The 16,370-nt window shown below is 36.9% G+C and overlaps 2 protein-coding genes across 6 annotated transcripts in view; one reads left to right on the forward strand and one right to left on the reverse strand.

The window, feature by feature from the left end:
* tubgcp6 (tubulin gamma complex component 6) overlaps positions 1–1,582 on the forward strand; it is a 34,168-nt gene extending 32,586 nt beyond the window's left edge. For all 3 annotated transcript variants that reach the window (XM_079809310.1, XM_079809309.1, XM_079809311.1), the window contains one exon: positions 1,270–1,582. In XM_079809310.1, the coding sequence (XP_079665436.1) occupies positions 1,270–1,361 (92 nt within the window). In that variant the 3' untranslated portion in view covers positions 1,362–1,582. The remainder of the gene's footprint in view (positions 1–1,269) is intronic.
* Positions 1,568–16,370, reverse strand: part of appl2 (adaptor protein, phosphotyrosine interaction, PH domain and leucine zipper containing 2) — a 15,899-nt gene continuing 1,096 nt past the window's right edge. Inside the window, exons 2-22 of one of the 3 annotated variants that reach the window (XR_013815972.1) lie at positions 16,239–16,337; positions 14,180–14,239; positions 14,018–14,089; positions 13,566–13,653; positions 11,842–11,883; positions 11,682–11,740; positions 11,459–11,605; positions 9,807–9,889; positions 9,567–9,719; positions 9,301–9,489; positions 7,219–7,261; positions 7,051–7,107; positions 6,572–6,666; positions 6,337–6,486; positions 6,091–6,146; positions 5,498–5,672; positions 5,372–5,408; positions 5,124–5,276; positions 4,994–5,041; positions 2,831–3,975; positions 1,568–2,471 (exon numbers count right to left, since the gene is read on the reverse strand). Coding sequence is in view for 1 of the 3 variants with exons in the window: in XM_079809314.1 (XP_079665440.1) it covers positions 3,844–3,975; positions 4,994–5,041; positions 5,124–5,276; positions 5,372–5,408; positions 5,498–5,672; positions 6,091–6,146; positions 6,337–6,486; positions 6,572–6,666; positions 7,051–7,107; positions 7,219–7,261; positions 9,301–9,489; positions 9,567–9,719; positions 9,807–9,889; positions 11,459–11,605; positions 11,682–11,740; positions 11,842–11,883; positions 13,566–13,653; positions 14,018–14,089; positions 14,180–14,239; positions 16,239–16,337 (1,938 nt within the window). In the remaining 2 variants the exon portion in view is untranslated. Of the gene's footprint in view, positions 3,976–4,993; positions 5,042–5,123; positions 5,277–5,371; positions 5,409–5,497; positions 5,673–6,090; positions 6,147–6,336; positions 6,487–6,571; positions 6,667–7,050; positions 7,108–7,218; positions 7,262–9,300; positions 9,490–9,566; positions 9,720–9,806; positions 9,890–11,458; positions 11,606–11,681; positions 11,741–11,841; positions 11,884–13,565; positions 13,654–14,017; positions 14,090–14,179; positions 14,240–16,238; positions 16,338–16,370 lie in introns of all 3 variants that reach the window. The other 2 variants (XR_013815973.1, XM_079809314.1) reach the window with 2 other exon arrangements.

Genomic DNA, 16,370 nt, shown 5'->3' on the forward strand with positions numbered 1-16,370 from the left:
CGTGTGATATAACGGCTATATTAATCTAAAGGGTTCATATCACATGCTTTTGTAGCGTTCCTTAAATGTCAGTCAGGATTTCTTGTGCCAGATTAATTACATTATGATTAGCTTACTTTTACAAGATCATTTTGCTTACAATTAAAAAGTGTTTTAAAGGTGCAGTGTGTAATATTTACGAGGATCTACTGACGGAAATGCATTATAATATACATAAGTATGTTTTCAGTGGTGTATAAAGACCTTACATAGAGGCGTTGTTTTTATTACCTTAGAATGAGGCATTTCTATCTTCATACACCGCGGGTCCCCTTACAGTGAAGTCGCCATTTTGTGCCGCCATGTTTCTACAGTAGCTCTAAACGGACAAACTGCTCTACAGAACGCTAGTCACTCTCTGCTGTCTCAGACGATGAAATCTTTGTCCTTTGAAAGGAAGGGGTGAGTGGTGGGTGGCGCTAAAGTTTAAATTTAGTATTTATGAGGGAGCTGTTTTAGAGTTTGAAAATCTTTTTTTTTTTTTTTTTAAAGCTTAGTGCATCTTTTTTGTATCTATGTAACTTTTCCACCCACTAGAGGTCGCCTATTCAAAACAAAGGCGTAGTTTGATGACGCCAAGTTTGAGTGCAGAATCTTGGGACATGTGGTCTTCACCTCAGAGCCGTGGAAAAGAATCAGGATAGGACTTGGGCAGAACTCATGTTGATGGATGTGATTATTAACGTTACTGTAGTATGAAGCAGAGCAGGAGCGAGTGTTGTGGAGCTGAGGAACCGCTGGAGCGATTGGTAATAAGATGAACACAACACACGCCTCGCGAGCAGCGGGACTTTTATTATGACACAGTCGCCGACACCACTTCTGCTTTTCCGGTCATGAGTATGAGGTAACGCAGCTCTGTTTATCAAATTAGACACATCTGAGTGTGTTGAGAATGATGTTGTGACGTTACTCTGTGTGTTCGCTCGGCGGCTGCTATGACACTTGTTCACACTGCAGTGAGAGTAAAGCGTTTCTGCAAAATAAAACCAGAAACCGAGGGTAACGCAGATATGACACAATCGACAGGTGACTCCCTCACACGTCCCGGTTCCTTGCTTAAAATGGCAATTTTCTCCCGATTTACAAATAGTTGGAAACATTTGGGATATTGTAAGTACTCAACTGACCAAAATATAAAACACTGGCCAAGAGGTTTTAGGATATTTTACTGCAAAAATAGTTCCTTTTAACCCGAGTTAAATAACTGTAAATGTTTGTTTTCTACAGTGGTGACCAAACTGGTGGATAAAGGCTATCAGCCCCATCTGGAGGACTTCCTGTTGCGGATCAACCTCAATAACTACTACAAAGACTCTTGATTGTCCTGACCGAGCTCTCTGGACCTCCTGCTTCAGTGATCATGTCAGTGCGTATGGTGTGTTTATCGCCAAAGCTGCGAATGATGAACTCAAATCCATTTAACGCTGGTTTAAACGTTTCCTGTTGTGCGGCGATGCTTCAATCGATGTGATGTGTAAAATTAAATATTTAATTTTCAGATTTGCTTTCTCATGACTCTTAAAATAAGTTAGAAATGGTCACAAAGCTTTATTAAAGAGTTTTACATTCTGAAAAGGCGATACATGGGCAGAATCTGACGGTCCAATAACTGCAGCGCACCAATGTTCATGAATGATTTTATTTGTCAGCATACATCATGCTCAAGCTCAGGTTAAACGTCAGATTGTTACTGAGGCATATGATGAACACTTCAGGATCAGTTTGTGAGAAGTGTAAACAGTTCAACTTCATTCAAATCACTAGCAAACCACATTCAGAACTTTATTTCCACACATACAGTCGTGACCTTCAGTACAAGCAAACGATCACAGATAAATGAGTGTGCAATGACCAAACCGATCACACAGGAAATACTGAGGGGGAGAAAACCCTTCAGCGCAAAAACAACAAAAGGTTTGGAAAAACTATTTAGCTTTGTTACCAGACGCACCCTGAGATTAACTTTTCCACAGAACGAATGTTAAAATATATGCTGCAGTTTTTTTTTATCTACAGGATTTGTCTGAATTTCCTATTTCATGTTATGTATTGTCATATTTCCAATGGTACTAAATGTAAACAGGCCACAGGAAGTTAGTTTTTTAAAATAAAGTGTTTAAAAGCACCTAAATTGCACGTGCAACCAAAAATATAGAGGAAAAAAGTGCTATTTTGTTTTGCATTTGGCTGAATCCCAATTTGCATACTTCTACACAATACAATTAAATACATAATAGCGGCATGATGCAAGCTTTGCCATCTAGCAAAATACATTTATTAACCTTATTTTTGGAGATATACGCCTAGATTTGGCCTACCTAAATTGAAAATCTATAATGACTAAAACAATGTTGGTGTCATTATACAGGAAACCCTTTGAAGTTGTATAAATCACTACTAAAAGTGATAAACATGTAAGTATATGTTGTCTGAGCTGTAATAAACCCCCCAAGAAAATTCTTTTTGGTTTTTTTTTTTTGGTAATTGATTTTTTAAAGTGTATATCTCAGGCCCTGTGTGCTCTAGCACCCTGCAGACCGTTTGGGCTGTTTCCACTAGATGGCAGCAAACACTGGAAAAGAATTGACACGGGGATTTTGCATTTATAGCACTGTATATGGGGAGACAACATGTTACAGTGTTTTCTGCCATCTAGTGGAAACAGCCCAAACTGTCTGCAGGGTGCTAGAGCACACAGGGCCTGAGTTACACACTTTCAAAAATGATTTTATAACCAAAAAAATCAAAAAGCGGTGGGGTCATTACAGCTCAGACAACATATACTTACATGTTTACTTCAAAGGTTTTCCTGTAAAATAACACCAGTATTGTGTATTTAGACCACTGTATGTGATCATGGGAAGATTTTCAATTTGGGTAGGGCAAATCCAGGTGGAAATGGTCCTAGAGTAAAATAGTGTAAATAACTTACTTGGTGTAAAACAAATGCCAACAGAGCTCCTCCACAGACATTTAAAGTATCGCTGCATCAGCTTCAGCTTTGTAATCCTCGCCATTTTGCCAACGACACAGCATGCTCCAATCCATATTTCAAAAGTCCGTCTGAAACGTTCAAGCAGCGGTGTCCAACATGCTGAGATTTGAGATGCAGTATGCAAATTGGGATCCATTCGAGATTTGCGAGACTTAATTATAAACAGCGTCGCAATGGTAGCTGTATGGAATGTTATTATGATGTTATTGAACGTGTCAGATGCAACAGGAAGTGCAAAGAAAGGTTCAGGTGTCATGGTTGCCGACGATGTAGTGTGGAAAATATGAAATCCTCCTGTATTATGATTAAACAAATCAGTTTGTAGCCGAAACGACATCTGACATTACGAAACTATTTTAACTGTAAAAATACAAAGAAAATCTAAATGCAATAAAAGGGACAGTACACCCAAAAATGAAAACTCTCAAGTTGCTCTTTTCCATACAGTTTTAACTCTAAAACGTACCATTTATATAATAAAACTGGTTCTCATGCACTATATTCAGAGTCATGCAATACCGTTGCCGTGAGGAACAAACCCAATTTGAAGCTATTATTCGCGGAGGACATTTTCATTTTTGGGTGAGTTATTCCTTTAACATGTAAACTCGTGTCTGATGTATTCAAACTAAAAGACTGACACCTTTAACCTTCATCTTCTCCATCGTGAGCATCTAAAACTGTTAAATGAGTGCCGTTCCCTCGACCGCCTGTTGCTTTCCTTCATTTAGTCTGTCTGGAGAGAGAGAGGGAGGACAGGAGGACAGCAGCAGGAAATGGGAGTGTGTTGGTGTGTTGTGTTCAGATCATGCCTCTGACTCCTGGTCGTCCTGTCCGGACGCTTCCTCTGCGTCTCCCGTCTCGTTCTCCAGCAGCAGAAACTTCCCGTCGTTTGTCAGGGGCATTGACTTCATCAGCTGGGCCAGCGCTTCAGGGTCCTGATACACACACACACACACACAGGGAAAATCATGAACATCACAAGATCCAGTCATCAAGAACTGACGACCTTACTGACTAAAAAAAGGAACAAAATATACATTAACATATATATATATATATATATATATATATATATATAAAATGTATGATGTATATATTGACACATACGTGTCAGTGATTTATTAGTGCATGTTTTAAAAAAAATATGTTTGCATAACTGATCAACTAAATGTAATGACTACAATTTCAGGCACAAATTAAAAAATAATATAAATCAATAATCTATCCTTAATCTTTCCAATCATCCCCAATGCAAGTTTATGAATATAAAACATAAATAAAATATTACATATATTCTTTATATATAATATTTTATATATATATATATATATATATAAAATATTACTCTTAATAAAAACATTAATGTAAATATAACCATTTTTAAATAAAAAAGGATATTAATATAATATATTCATATAAATATTATACAATATTAAATATGTTATGAATATTAATGACTTGTATAACATAACATACTTATATATAAAAATAAGTTATGATATATTGTGTTTAAAAAAATTATACAATATACATCATACTAATTATATATTCATTTATTCTTAATATATTACTGTTAAGAAAAACTAATATGTAATATGTATTATACTAATATATCCTTACTTTAATATTTTTATTTAAAATTATAATTACTATTGATAAATATGAATACCTTTTATATAATATATTATACTAACATTTATCTAACTTTTTATTTAATTACAAATATTTGACATTTAATTTATATTTACACATAGCCAATATCTAATGTACTCCTGGTAATCTTTTGATAGCGTTTCAGGTGATATTTTACAGAAATATTTAAATATATATATTTTATAATACACATTTTACTAAGTGCTGGCCTATTTTTCACTCAAAAACGGCACAATCAGACATTAAATCGATGTGTAAACTGCTGTTTTACTCTCTGGATGTCAGAAGTTCAGGTTTTACCTTCTTCGCCTCTGAGATCTCTTTCCCCAGGTTTATCGTGTAACAAATCTGAGGACAAACAGCACAAATTCAGATTTCAGTTCATCTGATATTAAATGTGAGAGGTGTGTGTTATGGTTTGCAGACTGACCTTCTCTCCTTCAGTGTTACTCTCAAACACAAATACGCTGAAGGAGGGTTCATCGTCGCCTCCGCTGCTCCAGTCGCTCCCCTCCAGGACGAACCCCATCAGCCTGCTGTTCTCCTGATGGGCCGCAAACTGAGACACGTCCTTCAGCTGGAACTGACACACACACACACAGATGTTGAGGAGAAAGATGCCAACACTGATGTTTCACTTCAGTGACAGCACAGTGCTAGAAACAGATAAACACTTACACTGATTTTAGTGACTTGTGTCTGTGGATCGATCAATCTGTCGGCAGAAGCAAAAAAAATCATTTTTAAGCCCCCCTGAGAGTCCCGTACAAATGTTTGACTTCAGAAGCGAGACTCCAGACGCACCTGATGCAGGCACTGCTGACCATCAGATGCGATTCGGTGGTTTTGAAGATGTTGTGAATTGCTCGAGCGGCGAGAACCTGTCTCATGGCTTCATAGATCACTTCCTGTGTGTGACCGGCCCGGACGGCCATCGAACCCAAGAACCGCACAGCAAACACCTGCTGCAGGAGGGAGTCTGAGACGTTTCAGAGAGGAGGAGGAAAAAGAGAAATGTTATTTTGCATAAGGAAAATCAAGCCTATTTTAGGGCATAATATGTAATTAATCACAATCATCATAATGTGAGCTTTTACTTCTGAAGGGTTTTCTATAATTCAGGGATTTTTAATGTCAAATTTTTTTTATATATATATAATATTTTTTAATTTATTTTTTTAACATTTTACATTTAATTTATATAACATTTTAGATAAAAAGTGGAAATTAAACCTATTTTAAGAACATAATTTGTGATTAATCAGGTTTCTCATCATAAGTGAGAAAAATCATAAAAATAAGTGATTTTTTTTTTTTAATTAATATATTAAATGAAAAAGTAAATAATTCTACATTATTCATCATTATATTAGTGAGCTGAACCGGGCTCGTCTCACCATGAGCGTCTGAACCGCTGTCGTCATCCTCCGTCTCACCGAAGGGGTTTGTGCGTCTGTCAGAATACAAGCAGTTAAACGGAGCAGAATTACACAGATCGACAAACGAGCAGAGCGTAAAACTATAAACGCACTGTAAAACCAGAAACACGCTGTAAAATGATAAATCTACATAAACACTTCACAAGAACAGCAAACTGTTTGTTGTAGACTGTTTGTGTGTTCAGGTGATTTTTGACCTCTGACCTTGCTCCAGCTCGGTTCTGGTCCAGGAACTCAGAGGCAGGCAGAACGATGTCAAACTGGATTGGCGTTCCCGGGGCGATCAGATCTTCGGGCCCGAGGGTCACGGGGGGTTTCTGAGGCTCTCTAGGGGCCACACCACCTGGTTTGGCTCTACGGATGAGAGGAAAACATCCTCCTCAGATATGAAATCCTCAGACATCCTCAGTCATTATCCTCAGATATGAAATATCAGTACCGGTCAGGGTTAGGAGAACCTTCAGCTCTCTTCTCAAAGCTGGTGATGGGCGTCACAGCCTGAAGGGCCGTCTGGTGCAACCTGATCGCCACAGCCTAAAACAACACCACAAAACACTTCAATGGATGGATGATGGGTAGATTGATGGATGGATGGACTGACGGATGGAAGAATGTAAGGATGAGTAGATAGAGGATGGGTAGGTATATGGAAGGATGGACTGACAGAAGGAAGAATGCATGGATGGATGGAAAAATGGGTAGATGGATGGATGATGGATGGAAGAATGGGTAGGTGGATGGATGGACTGAAGGATGGAAGAATGCATGGATGGGTGATAGATAGATAGATAGATAGATAGATAGATAGATAGATAGATAGATAGATAGATAGATAGATAGATAGATAGATAGATAGATAGATAGATAGATAGATAGATAGATAGATAGATAGATAAGATAGAATGGATGGATGGATACCTCAGGATTGTCGGTTAGATAAATCTGTCTGGAAATGTTGTTCAGGGTGCAAATCCACTGTGGATAAAATGAAAGGTGTAAAGAGAGAAATAAATATGTTGTATAAATATAATAATGTTGTATAAATCAATCAATAATTCAAACATCTTCACTGAAGTGTGTAAATACCTCCTCATATTCCTTCTTACTCTCAGCCTGAAGAATCAGAGATCTGGAAACATCAGGACAGAGAGAGCGGAGTCAGTGTGAACATCAGAGGAAGCACAGGAATAACGATCAGATCAGCACACACACACACACACACATCAGGACAGAGAGAGCGGAGTCAGTGTGAACATCAGAGGAAGCACAGGAATAACGATCAGCACACACACACACACACACACACACACACACACACACACACACACACACACACACACACACACACACACACACACACACACACACACACACACACACACACACACACACACACACACACACACACACACACACACACACACACACACACACACACACACACACACACACACACACACACACACACACACACAGAGGAAGCACAGGAATAACGATCAACACACACACACACACACACACACACAGAGAGAGCGGAGTCAGTGTGAACATCAGAGGAAGCACAGGAATAACGATCAGCACACACACACACACACACAAACACACACACATCAGGACAGAGAGAGCGGAGTCAGTGTGAACATCAGAGGAAGCACAGGAATAACGATCAGCACACACACACACACACACAAACACACACACATCAGGACAGAGAGAGCGGAGTCAGTGTGAACATCAGAGGAAGCACAGGAATAACGATCAGATCAGCACACACACACACACACACACATCAGGATCCGTGTTGAATCATTCATCAGGAAAGTGATTGTGAAGGTGTGAGTGATGGAGCAGAGGAACGAGTGAGGAATGTTTCTGCTGTGAGTTCAGCATCAGTGTTTTAGTCTTTGAGTCGGTAGAGAGTTCAGTGAGAGTGAATAACCAGAGCATATTTTAAACAGTTTAACACTTTTGTATTTGGCAGATGCTTATTCAATATTTATTAATTCAAGAAATCTGGATATTTTAATTGGACTTTTCTTGAAAATTATTTTTGCTCCAAATCTCCAAAGAGAAATTATTTAATTCTCAAAATACAGCAAATTAATACTCACTATTTTATTTAAACTTTTGTTCTCAAAATACTAGTTGTCTCACATTTTATCTTAAGATATTCTATCTATGTATACATACACGCACATTAATTTTATTATTTTATAATAAATATATAATTTGTACATTTATTTAAATGGGAAATATTTAGAAATATATTTATATATTTAAATAAAGATATACACTTAATTTACTTATGTTTATTTTAAAAAAAATGTATGAACATTTTATTATTCAAATATATTTAATTACATTAAATTATGGAATTATGAATGCTGACAAAATCACGATTAATCGCATCTAACATAAGTGTGTGTGTGTGTGTGTGTGTATTTATACACATTATATATTTACAAACTTTTAAATAAGATGGGATTAATTGTTTTGACAGCACTTATAATTATAGTTAGATAACATTACACACACACACACACATTTTATATTTTATATGTGTATAATGTTAAAATGTATTTATAATTTGATATATTTATAATGTTAATACAATAATTGTTTAAAATATATTCATATATAAATAACATGCATTAAATTAAATTATATATGATTAGTTTCATTATTATGATAAAACCAGACTGTAGATTACACACACACTTCAAAGACTCAACACACACATTTCACAGACTCAACACACACACTTCAAAGACTCAACACACACATTTCACAGACTCAACACACACTTCAAAGACTCAACACACTTTTCGCAGACTCAACACACACATTTCGCAGACTCACCACACACAAATTTCACAGACTCAACACACACACATTTCACAGACTCAACACACACTTCAAAGACTCAACACACTTTTCGCAGACTCAACACACACATTTCGCAGACTCAACACACACTTCACAGACTCAACACACTTTTCGCAGACTCAACACACACATTTCGCAGACTCAACACACACTTCACAGACTCAACACACTTTTCGCAGACTCACCACACACAAATTTCACAGACTCAACACACACACATTTCACAGACTCAACACACACACATTTCACAGACTCAAACACACACACACACTGTTTCCATACGTTTTGCCGTTGGGCGAAGTGATCTGGAAGCAGTAGCGGCGGTCTTCACACTCCACGGCCATGACAGAACTGTTGTCCAGGTCCAGAACCATCCCGCCTGCCACAGCGCCCCGCGGCTGACACATCAGGTTCCCGCCCTGCGTGAAGAAGAACAGCCGGTCCCACGCCGTGGTCACCAGCCCCGTCTTACTGCAGGACACAGAGTTCAGTGTGTTAAACCTGCCCAGGTGATCAAATCAATCTGACCCAGAGAAAGTGATCCGTACTTCCTGATGTTGAGGTAACCTGCTTTCTGGATGAGGGCGCGATTCACGGGCACCTGATCGTGATCCGGCATGTAGGCGGTGTCATCCACGGACAGGAGCTCTCTCTGAGACGAGCGCATGAGCTCTGCCTCCACCTCTAACTGAGACTCGATACTGAAGCACAGACAGACACCCTGAGTGAATCACACACAATCCTCACGTGTGTGTGTGTGTGCTCTGAGACAAAGACATCTCCTTTACCTCCGATTCATGCTGGAAACTGAGCTTAGAAAACTGTCCATCTTCTTCGACACCAGCTCCATCCCCTTCTTAAAGAAATTGATCTGTGGAAAACCAAAGAGGAAAGAAGATTCTTCAGCTACACTGATTATAATGCACACAAATAACACTTCCATCCAAGCAAAAGGTCACCAAAGGTCATGGATTAGTCAGTTAAGGGCTGTTTAAATGTCCTTGAGTGTCCTTGCTTTATTGCTGTTAAAAAGGACAATATGATAAGACACCAATACACAAAAAAATAACAATTTATTTTATATATAAGATATCAAACAAATAAATTATGTTTGAAATTTGTTTCCTCAGTAGTATAAATAATATAAGAATTTCATTATTAAAAATTAAATATTTTTTATTTGTCTACTTAGAATTTAATATGAAAAAAGGTTCAAGAAATAACTCAAATATTTATATAAATATTATTTTTATATAAAAGAAAAAATTAGCATGTTTAAATTCTTATTGTAATAAATAATATAATAATTGTATTATTAAAAATAAAATTATTTATTTTCAAATGTCTCTACTTGGAATTTAATATTTTCCGGATATAACTGAATTGCTATTATTTTTTTAAATAAATATTAATATGTAAATTATTCATTAGTAGTAATATCTATCAATAAGGTGATAAAAATACCAGGCACATATATTTATATTTATATATATATATATATATATATATATAAAATATTTTAAAATCAAATAGAAAAAATATTAACATTTATATTATTATTACTAATAATATTTAAAAATAGCAAGCAAAATATTTTTTTATTTAATTTTTTATTAAATTTACTTGAAATTTAATATGTTCCGGAAATAACTGAATTTATATTATTTTTTAAATAATTGAACTATTCATAATAATAATAATAATAATAATAATATGTATATTATTACTAGTAGTAATATCTAAATACCAGGCATTTTTTGTATTATTATTTTAATATCTTAAAATATATTAAAATCAAATAGAAAAAATATTAACATGAATATTATTATTATTATTAATAATATTTAAAAATAGCAAGCAAAATTTAAAAAAAAAATTTAATATTTAAAAATTATTTTCAAATTGTTCTACTTGAAATTTAATGTTTTCCAGAAATAACGTAATTAATATTAAAATATGAATATTTATCTAAAAACACGCAATTAAAAAAGTATTTTTGAAAACAATATTTTAGTAAATAATTATATCATTAATAATATTTAAAATTACCAAGCAAAATAAAACTACTTTTGAAAGTATTATTTGTATATCTTAAAATATATATATATTTTTTAACTTTTTCTATATGCATCATGATGTACAGTATATTGGTATTGACCATAATTTTCGAGAATATCACTATAACTAGACTACATGCATTAATTGATATTGTTTGCTATTTGCAAGAGTAAAGCAGTGCTTGATGGTGAGTTGAAGGCAAGTAGTGCTCGCTGCAGAGCATCTGGAGCTCAAGGGTGGACCTTAACCTGTTTAATGAGTGGAGAGATAGTGTTATGGGTAGGGTTAGCGGATGCAGCTCCACCTATCGTGCACACAGTAGGTCAAGAGAGGAGGAGCTGGAGGTAATGGCTCTGCAGTGAGTAGCCACTCGGTGTCAGACCTGAGCGTTTGTGAATCCCAGCATGGGCTCCAGCATGGCCACTCTCTTCCTGTACTGCAGCGCGTTCAGAGCACAATAATACTGCATGGCGGCCTGATGCTGCTTCCTGCGGGAGTACGCCACCTCTCTCACCACCTCGGCTTTCATCTGTCAACACACACATACACTGCTCAATGCTGGGGTTTCACATAACAGATCCGCATTACGTCACATCAATATTTACCTTTTCATTTTCTCTCTTTTTAGGCAAACGACTATATTTCACCATGGCAGCTTCATGCTCTGAAGAGATGAAGAAAGGGGGTATATGTGTGATTTCCACTCAGCATATAAACATTTGTCTATTATCCACTAGTAATAAAGAGATATTATTAACTTCATACCATCACTGGCAATGCCGAATATCTCCTTCAGTGTGCTGATCTCTGAAAACAAATGCATCACAGCTCTTTAAAAATCACACACGGTTGAGGTCAGACAGTCTGAGTCTCCTGTTTCTCTTCAAGGGATCATATCATCCAAAACACGAAAAAAATATACAAATACATATAAGAGTCTTAAAGGTACGGTAAACATCAGAGAGATGGAGAAAACGCTCATGAATTTATTAAAGAAACATTGATTGAGATATGAGTGATTTAAGGAAGTATTTAAAGGTCCCATGGCGTGGATTTTTAAAATTATTTTATAATGTTTCCTGAGGTGTACTTATATTGTTAGTATGATTTTTACATCACAAAATGTCATAGTTTAGAAATAAAAGGCATTTTTTCTATACTGATTTCAGCCCTCTGGCTTGAATGCTCTGTTTGAAGGGGCGTGTCTGCTGTGAGACTTCGGTGAAAACGCCCACTGTTATGATTGGCTGACATCTTTGCATTTGAAATGAGTGTTAGATTATGTGGCGGAGGGGACGTGGTTTAGCGAAATCTGCGAGCCTGCCAGAGAGAGAGGGACTGGGCACTCGTGGACCAGAGAGAGACAGAGAGCTGGAGGAAGATAGCAGAGAAAGTTTTATTGTACTGTGAGTTAATTTTGTTTGTATCTGAGAGTTCTGAATAAACACGAGTCCCAGTCACGCGACCCTGTCTTCTTCCTCCTTATTCTACGAACTTTGTAACATGTGGAACCCCTCTCGAATACTTTTACTACGTTTTTTTACCATCACAGCCGTCGAGATGAACGAATCGTCAAAGTGTTGATTATAGCATTATTTTTAGATCTTTTCCCATCACATGAAAAGCTGCAGTGTCGAGCATTGAGTACACAGGCAGTGATCGCGTGAATGCAGTGATCTCATCATTGCAACGTGTTTTCTCTCACAAAATGCTTTCAACACAACTAACAGCAAACACAACATCAACATGAATACAGTAAGAGCTTTGTGCAGCATAACAGCGTCATTCGTTATTATGGCAGTTTGGGCAAGTGTGCAGATACACTGTGTGATTGACAGCTCTGAACATTATAAAGTGTGTTCTTTGATCGCTAATCTAGCGTCTAATCAAAATTGCGATAACAGATTTGTTTCATGCTACTAACAGAAACGATGTGAAGTTGATCGTTTAGTCACTGGCTTGATTCACTGATGCATAAACAACAGTATTAAACGATTTAGAAAGAAAGTCTGTGTGAACTTGAATGATTAGCTACACATCAGAAATCGAAACCAAAATTTTGACTAATTCCGTGACATTCTGCATTATACAGTAAATTCCATTTTTATGAATGGATTCTGCCATTCTATCAACGTTTTCTGCATCACAGAATTCATAGTGCCCTAATTTAAAGCCATGATTTTGAATTTAACACTTGCTGATCCAATTGAACACATTTTTAAGGCCTTAAATTGTGGAAGATCAAATTAAGACATATTAGAACCCACAGAAACCTTGAAGAAATAATCGAGTTAATATTAAAAATTAATATTTTTTAAAAAGAACAAGCAAACTAAATAGTTGTGAAACTATAGTAGTTATTAGTTTTTTAAATTACTATTTTAAGTCATTTTGAATTAAAATTAAATAAAACATTTATGTAAAAACACGCAATTCAAACAGTAAATAAAAAAGCTACAACAGTGAAGCACATGAAGTGAGTGTCGTACCTGTAAGGTCCTTCTCTCTGAACTGCACCATGGGATACACCATCTTGTCAGCGATCTGTGTGGCCAATTCAGTGTGTAGAGAGTTCAGCTAGACAGAAATTAAAGGATGTTTATTATTAAAATATTAATGTTATTATTCAAATGTGTATAAATGTGTGATTCTTTTGACAGTACAAGAAAAAGAAAACGTCACACTGAATTGTTGCCGCTTTACTTTAAATTCGGAGTAATATGAACTTAAATTCTGCAGTATGTGAGGCAAAAGATGAAGGTCACGTGATCTCGCTGAAGGTCATATGATCAGGTGATCCTGGCAAACATCAAACAACCAGCATGAGAGAAGCAACCCAGACCAGCTGCCACACGACTGATGGACTCGCTTTGACAGAGAGACCCCGCGGGCACACACACACACACACACACACACACACACACAGCAGGAGTCTCCTCACCTCTTCCACGCTTTTGGCAAAGTGCTGTAAAGTGTTGATCACCTCTTCATCGCCTTTCGCCAGAGCAAAATTCTGCACTCACAAAGCATCATGTCAGATTGATCAAGGAGACATTCCCAGAACTCATCTGTGCCGTTTAAAGAGGAAGGAAAATCCGCTCACCTGTTTCTCATACTCCAAGAGCTGTTTAGAAAGCTGTTCCGACGCCAGAGCCATTTCATTCTGCGTACAGAAAACTCATTTAGTCATGAATAATCAGAGCTAGTATGAGTTCGTCTGCATGTGGATCTTTGTGAGGACACAAGCTTCTTAAAGGGGCATGTTTTATTGATTTTTATTCAATACAATTATTATTCCTCTGGTCCTCTTAGGTCAAAAATGACGGGGAAAAATAGCTAATAAAAATTTTATAAATACTGCATACTATCGTAAAAGAGAGTGAGATTTAAATATAATGTAATATGTACATATTTACAACATGTATATGAGCAATATACATATATATTTATTTTTAAATATGTTAATATAAATTTTTTTTTTTTTTGCCAAACTGGAAATAATTATGTGTAATCTGAATAAAAATACAGATTATATAGATCAAATTTATGAATAAGGGTTTATAACTATTTATTCAGGATTTATAAACATAACTATACATTCAGGATTTGCATTAACATATTCAGGATTAATACCTATATTCTCAAACCTATAACTATATATACACTGAATTCCTAATATTGTGTTGGTCTCCCTTTTGCAGCCAAAACAGCCCTGACCCATCGAGGCATGGCCTCCACTAGACCCCTGAAGGTGTGCTGTGGTATCTGGCACCAAGATGTTAGCAGCAGATCCTTTAAGTCCTTTAAGTTGTGAGGTGGGGCCTCCAGGGATCGGACTTGTTTGTCAGGCACATCCCACAGATGCTCGATTAGATTGAGATCTGGGGAATTTGGAGGCCAAGTCAACACCTCAAACTCGCTGTTGTGCTCCTCAAACCATTCCTGAACCATTTTTGCTTTGTGTCAGGAGCATTATCTGCTGAAAGAGCCACAGCCAGCAGGGAATACCGTTTCCATGAAAGGGTGTACATGGTCTCAACAATGCTTAGGTAGGTGGGACATGTCAAAGTAACATCCACATGGATGGAGGACCCAAGGTTTCCCAGCAGAACATTGCCCAAAGCATCACTGCCTCATCCATTGCTCCGTGGTCCAGTTCTGATGCTCACGTGCCCACTGTTGGCGCTTTCGACGGTGGACAGGGGTCAGCATGTGCACCCTGACTGGTCTGCGGCCTTTGCTCCCCACGTGCATCAATGAGCCTCGGCCGCCCATGACCCTGTCGCCGGTTCATCACTGTTCCTTCCTTGGAGCACTTTTGACAGAGACTGACCACTGCAGACCGGGAACACCCCACAAGAGCTGCAGTTTTGGAGATGCTCTGACCCAGTCGTCTAGCCATCACAATTTGGCCCTTGTCAAACTCGCTCAAATCCTTACTCTCGCCCATTTTTCCTGCTTCTAACACATCAACTTTGAGGACAAAATGTTCACTTGCTGCCTAATATATCCCACCCACTAACAGGAGCTGTGATGAAGAGATGATCAGTGTTATTCACTTCACCTGTCATAATGTTATGCCTGATCGGTGTATATTAAGATTTATCTATTGCATCATGGTTTACATTATATTGAGTTTGTCTCAGTATAATTATATATTCTGATTTACATTTATGTATTCCGAGTAATAATTACATATTCAGATTTACAAATAAATGTACATATTTAAAATTACAACTCCATATTCAGGATTTATACATATTTCATATAATTATTTCCTATTTGGACCTTCATAAAATATAATTACATTTAAAGACCATTCCACAAACCATTTAACATTTATAATGTGCCATATTTCCAAGTATAACAGTGGAAAAATAAAGCAGAGTTGGACTTTGAGTACGGATTTGATTGGAATTGTTATGCTGCGATACTATTGGCTATTATTTTTCCCCCACCCCTGCGGCCTTGATGACATCAGCAGAAAAGAACATTTGTTTTATAAGGGGAGACATTGTACAAAAAGTTTGCAAACTTTTTTCTTTAAAATAAAATGCGCTGATAAGTCGTGCTCGATACATTGGACATTTATTTAGACACAGTAAATTTTGGTTTTATATTGCCTTCACTGTTGAAGTCGATGTGAAAGTGTGTGTGTTTACCTGTGCTCCAAACACTCTCTGCATAGACTGGAGCAGCTGGTTTGTGTAGTTCGTGAGCGTGCCTGCATCCTCTTCAAACACACTGAGCAAAGACCGCGTCTGCCACAGAAAACACAAACGCCAGTAAATACT

Source organism: Gobio gobio (assembly GCF_949357685.1).
Source record: "Gobio gobio genome assembly, chromosome: 25".
NCBI lineage: Eukaryota > Metazoa > Chordata > Actinopteri > Cypriniformes > Gobionidae > Gobio > Gobio gobio.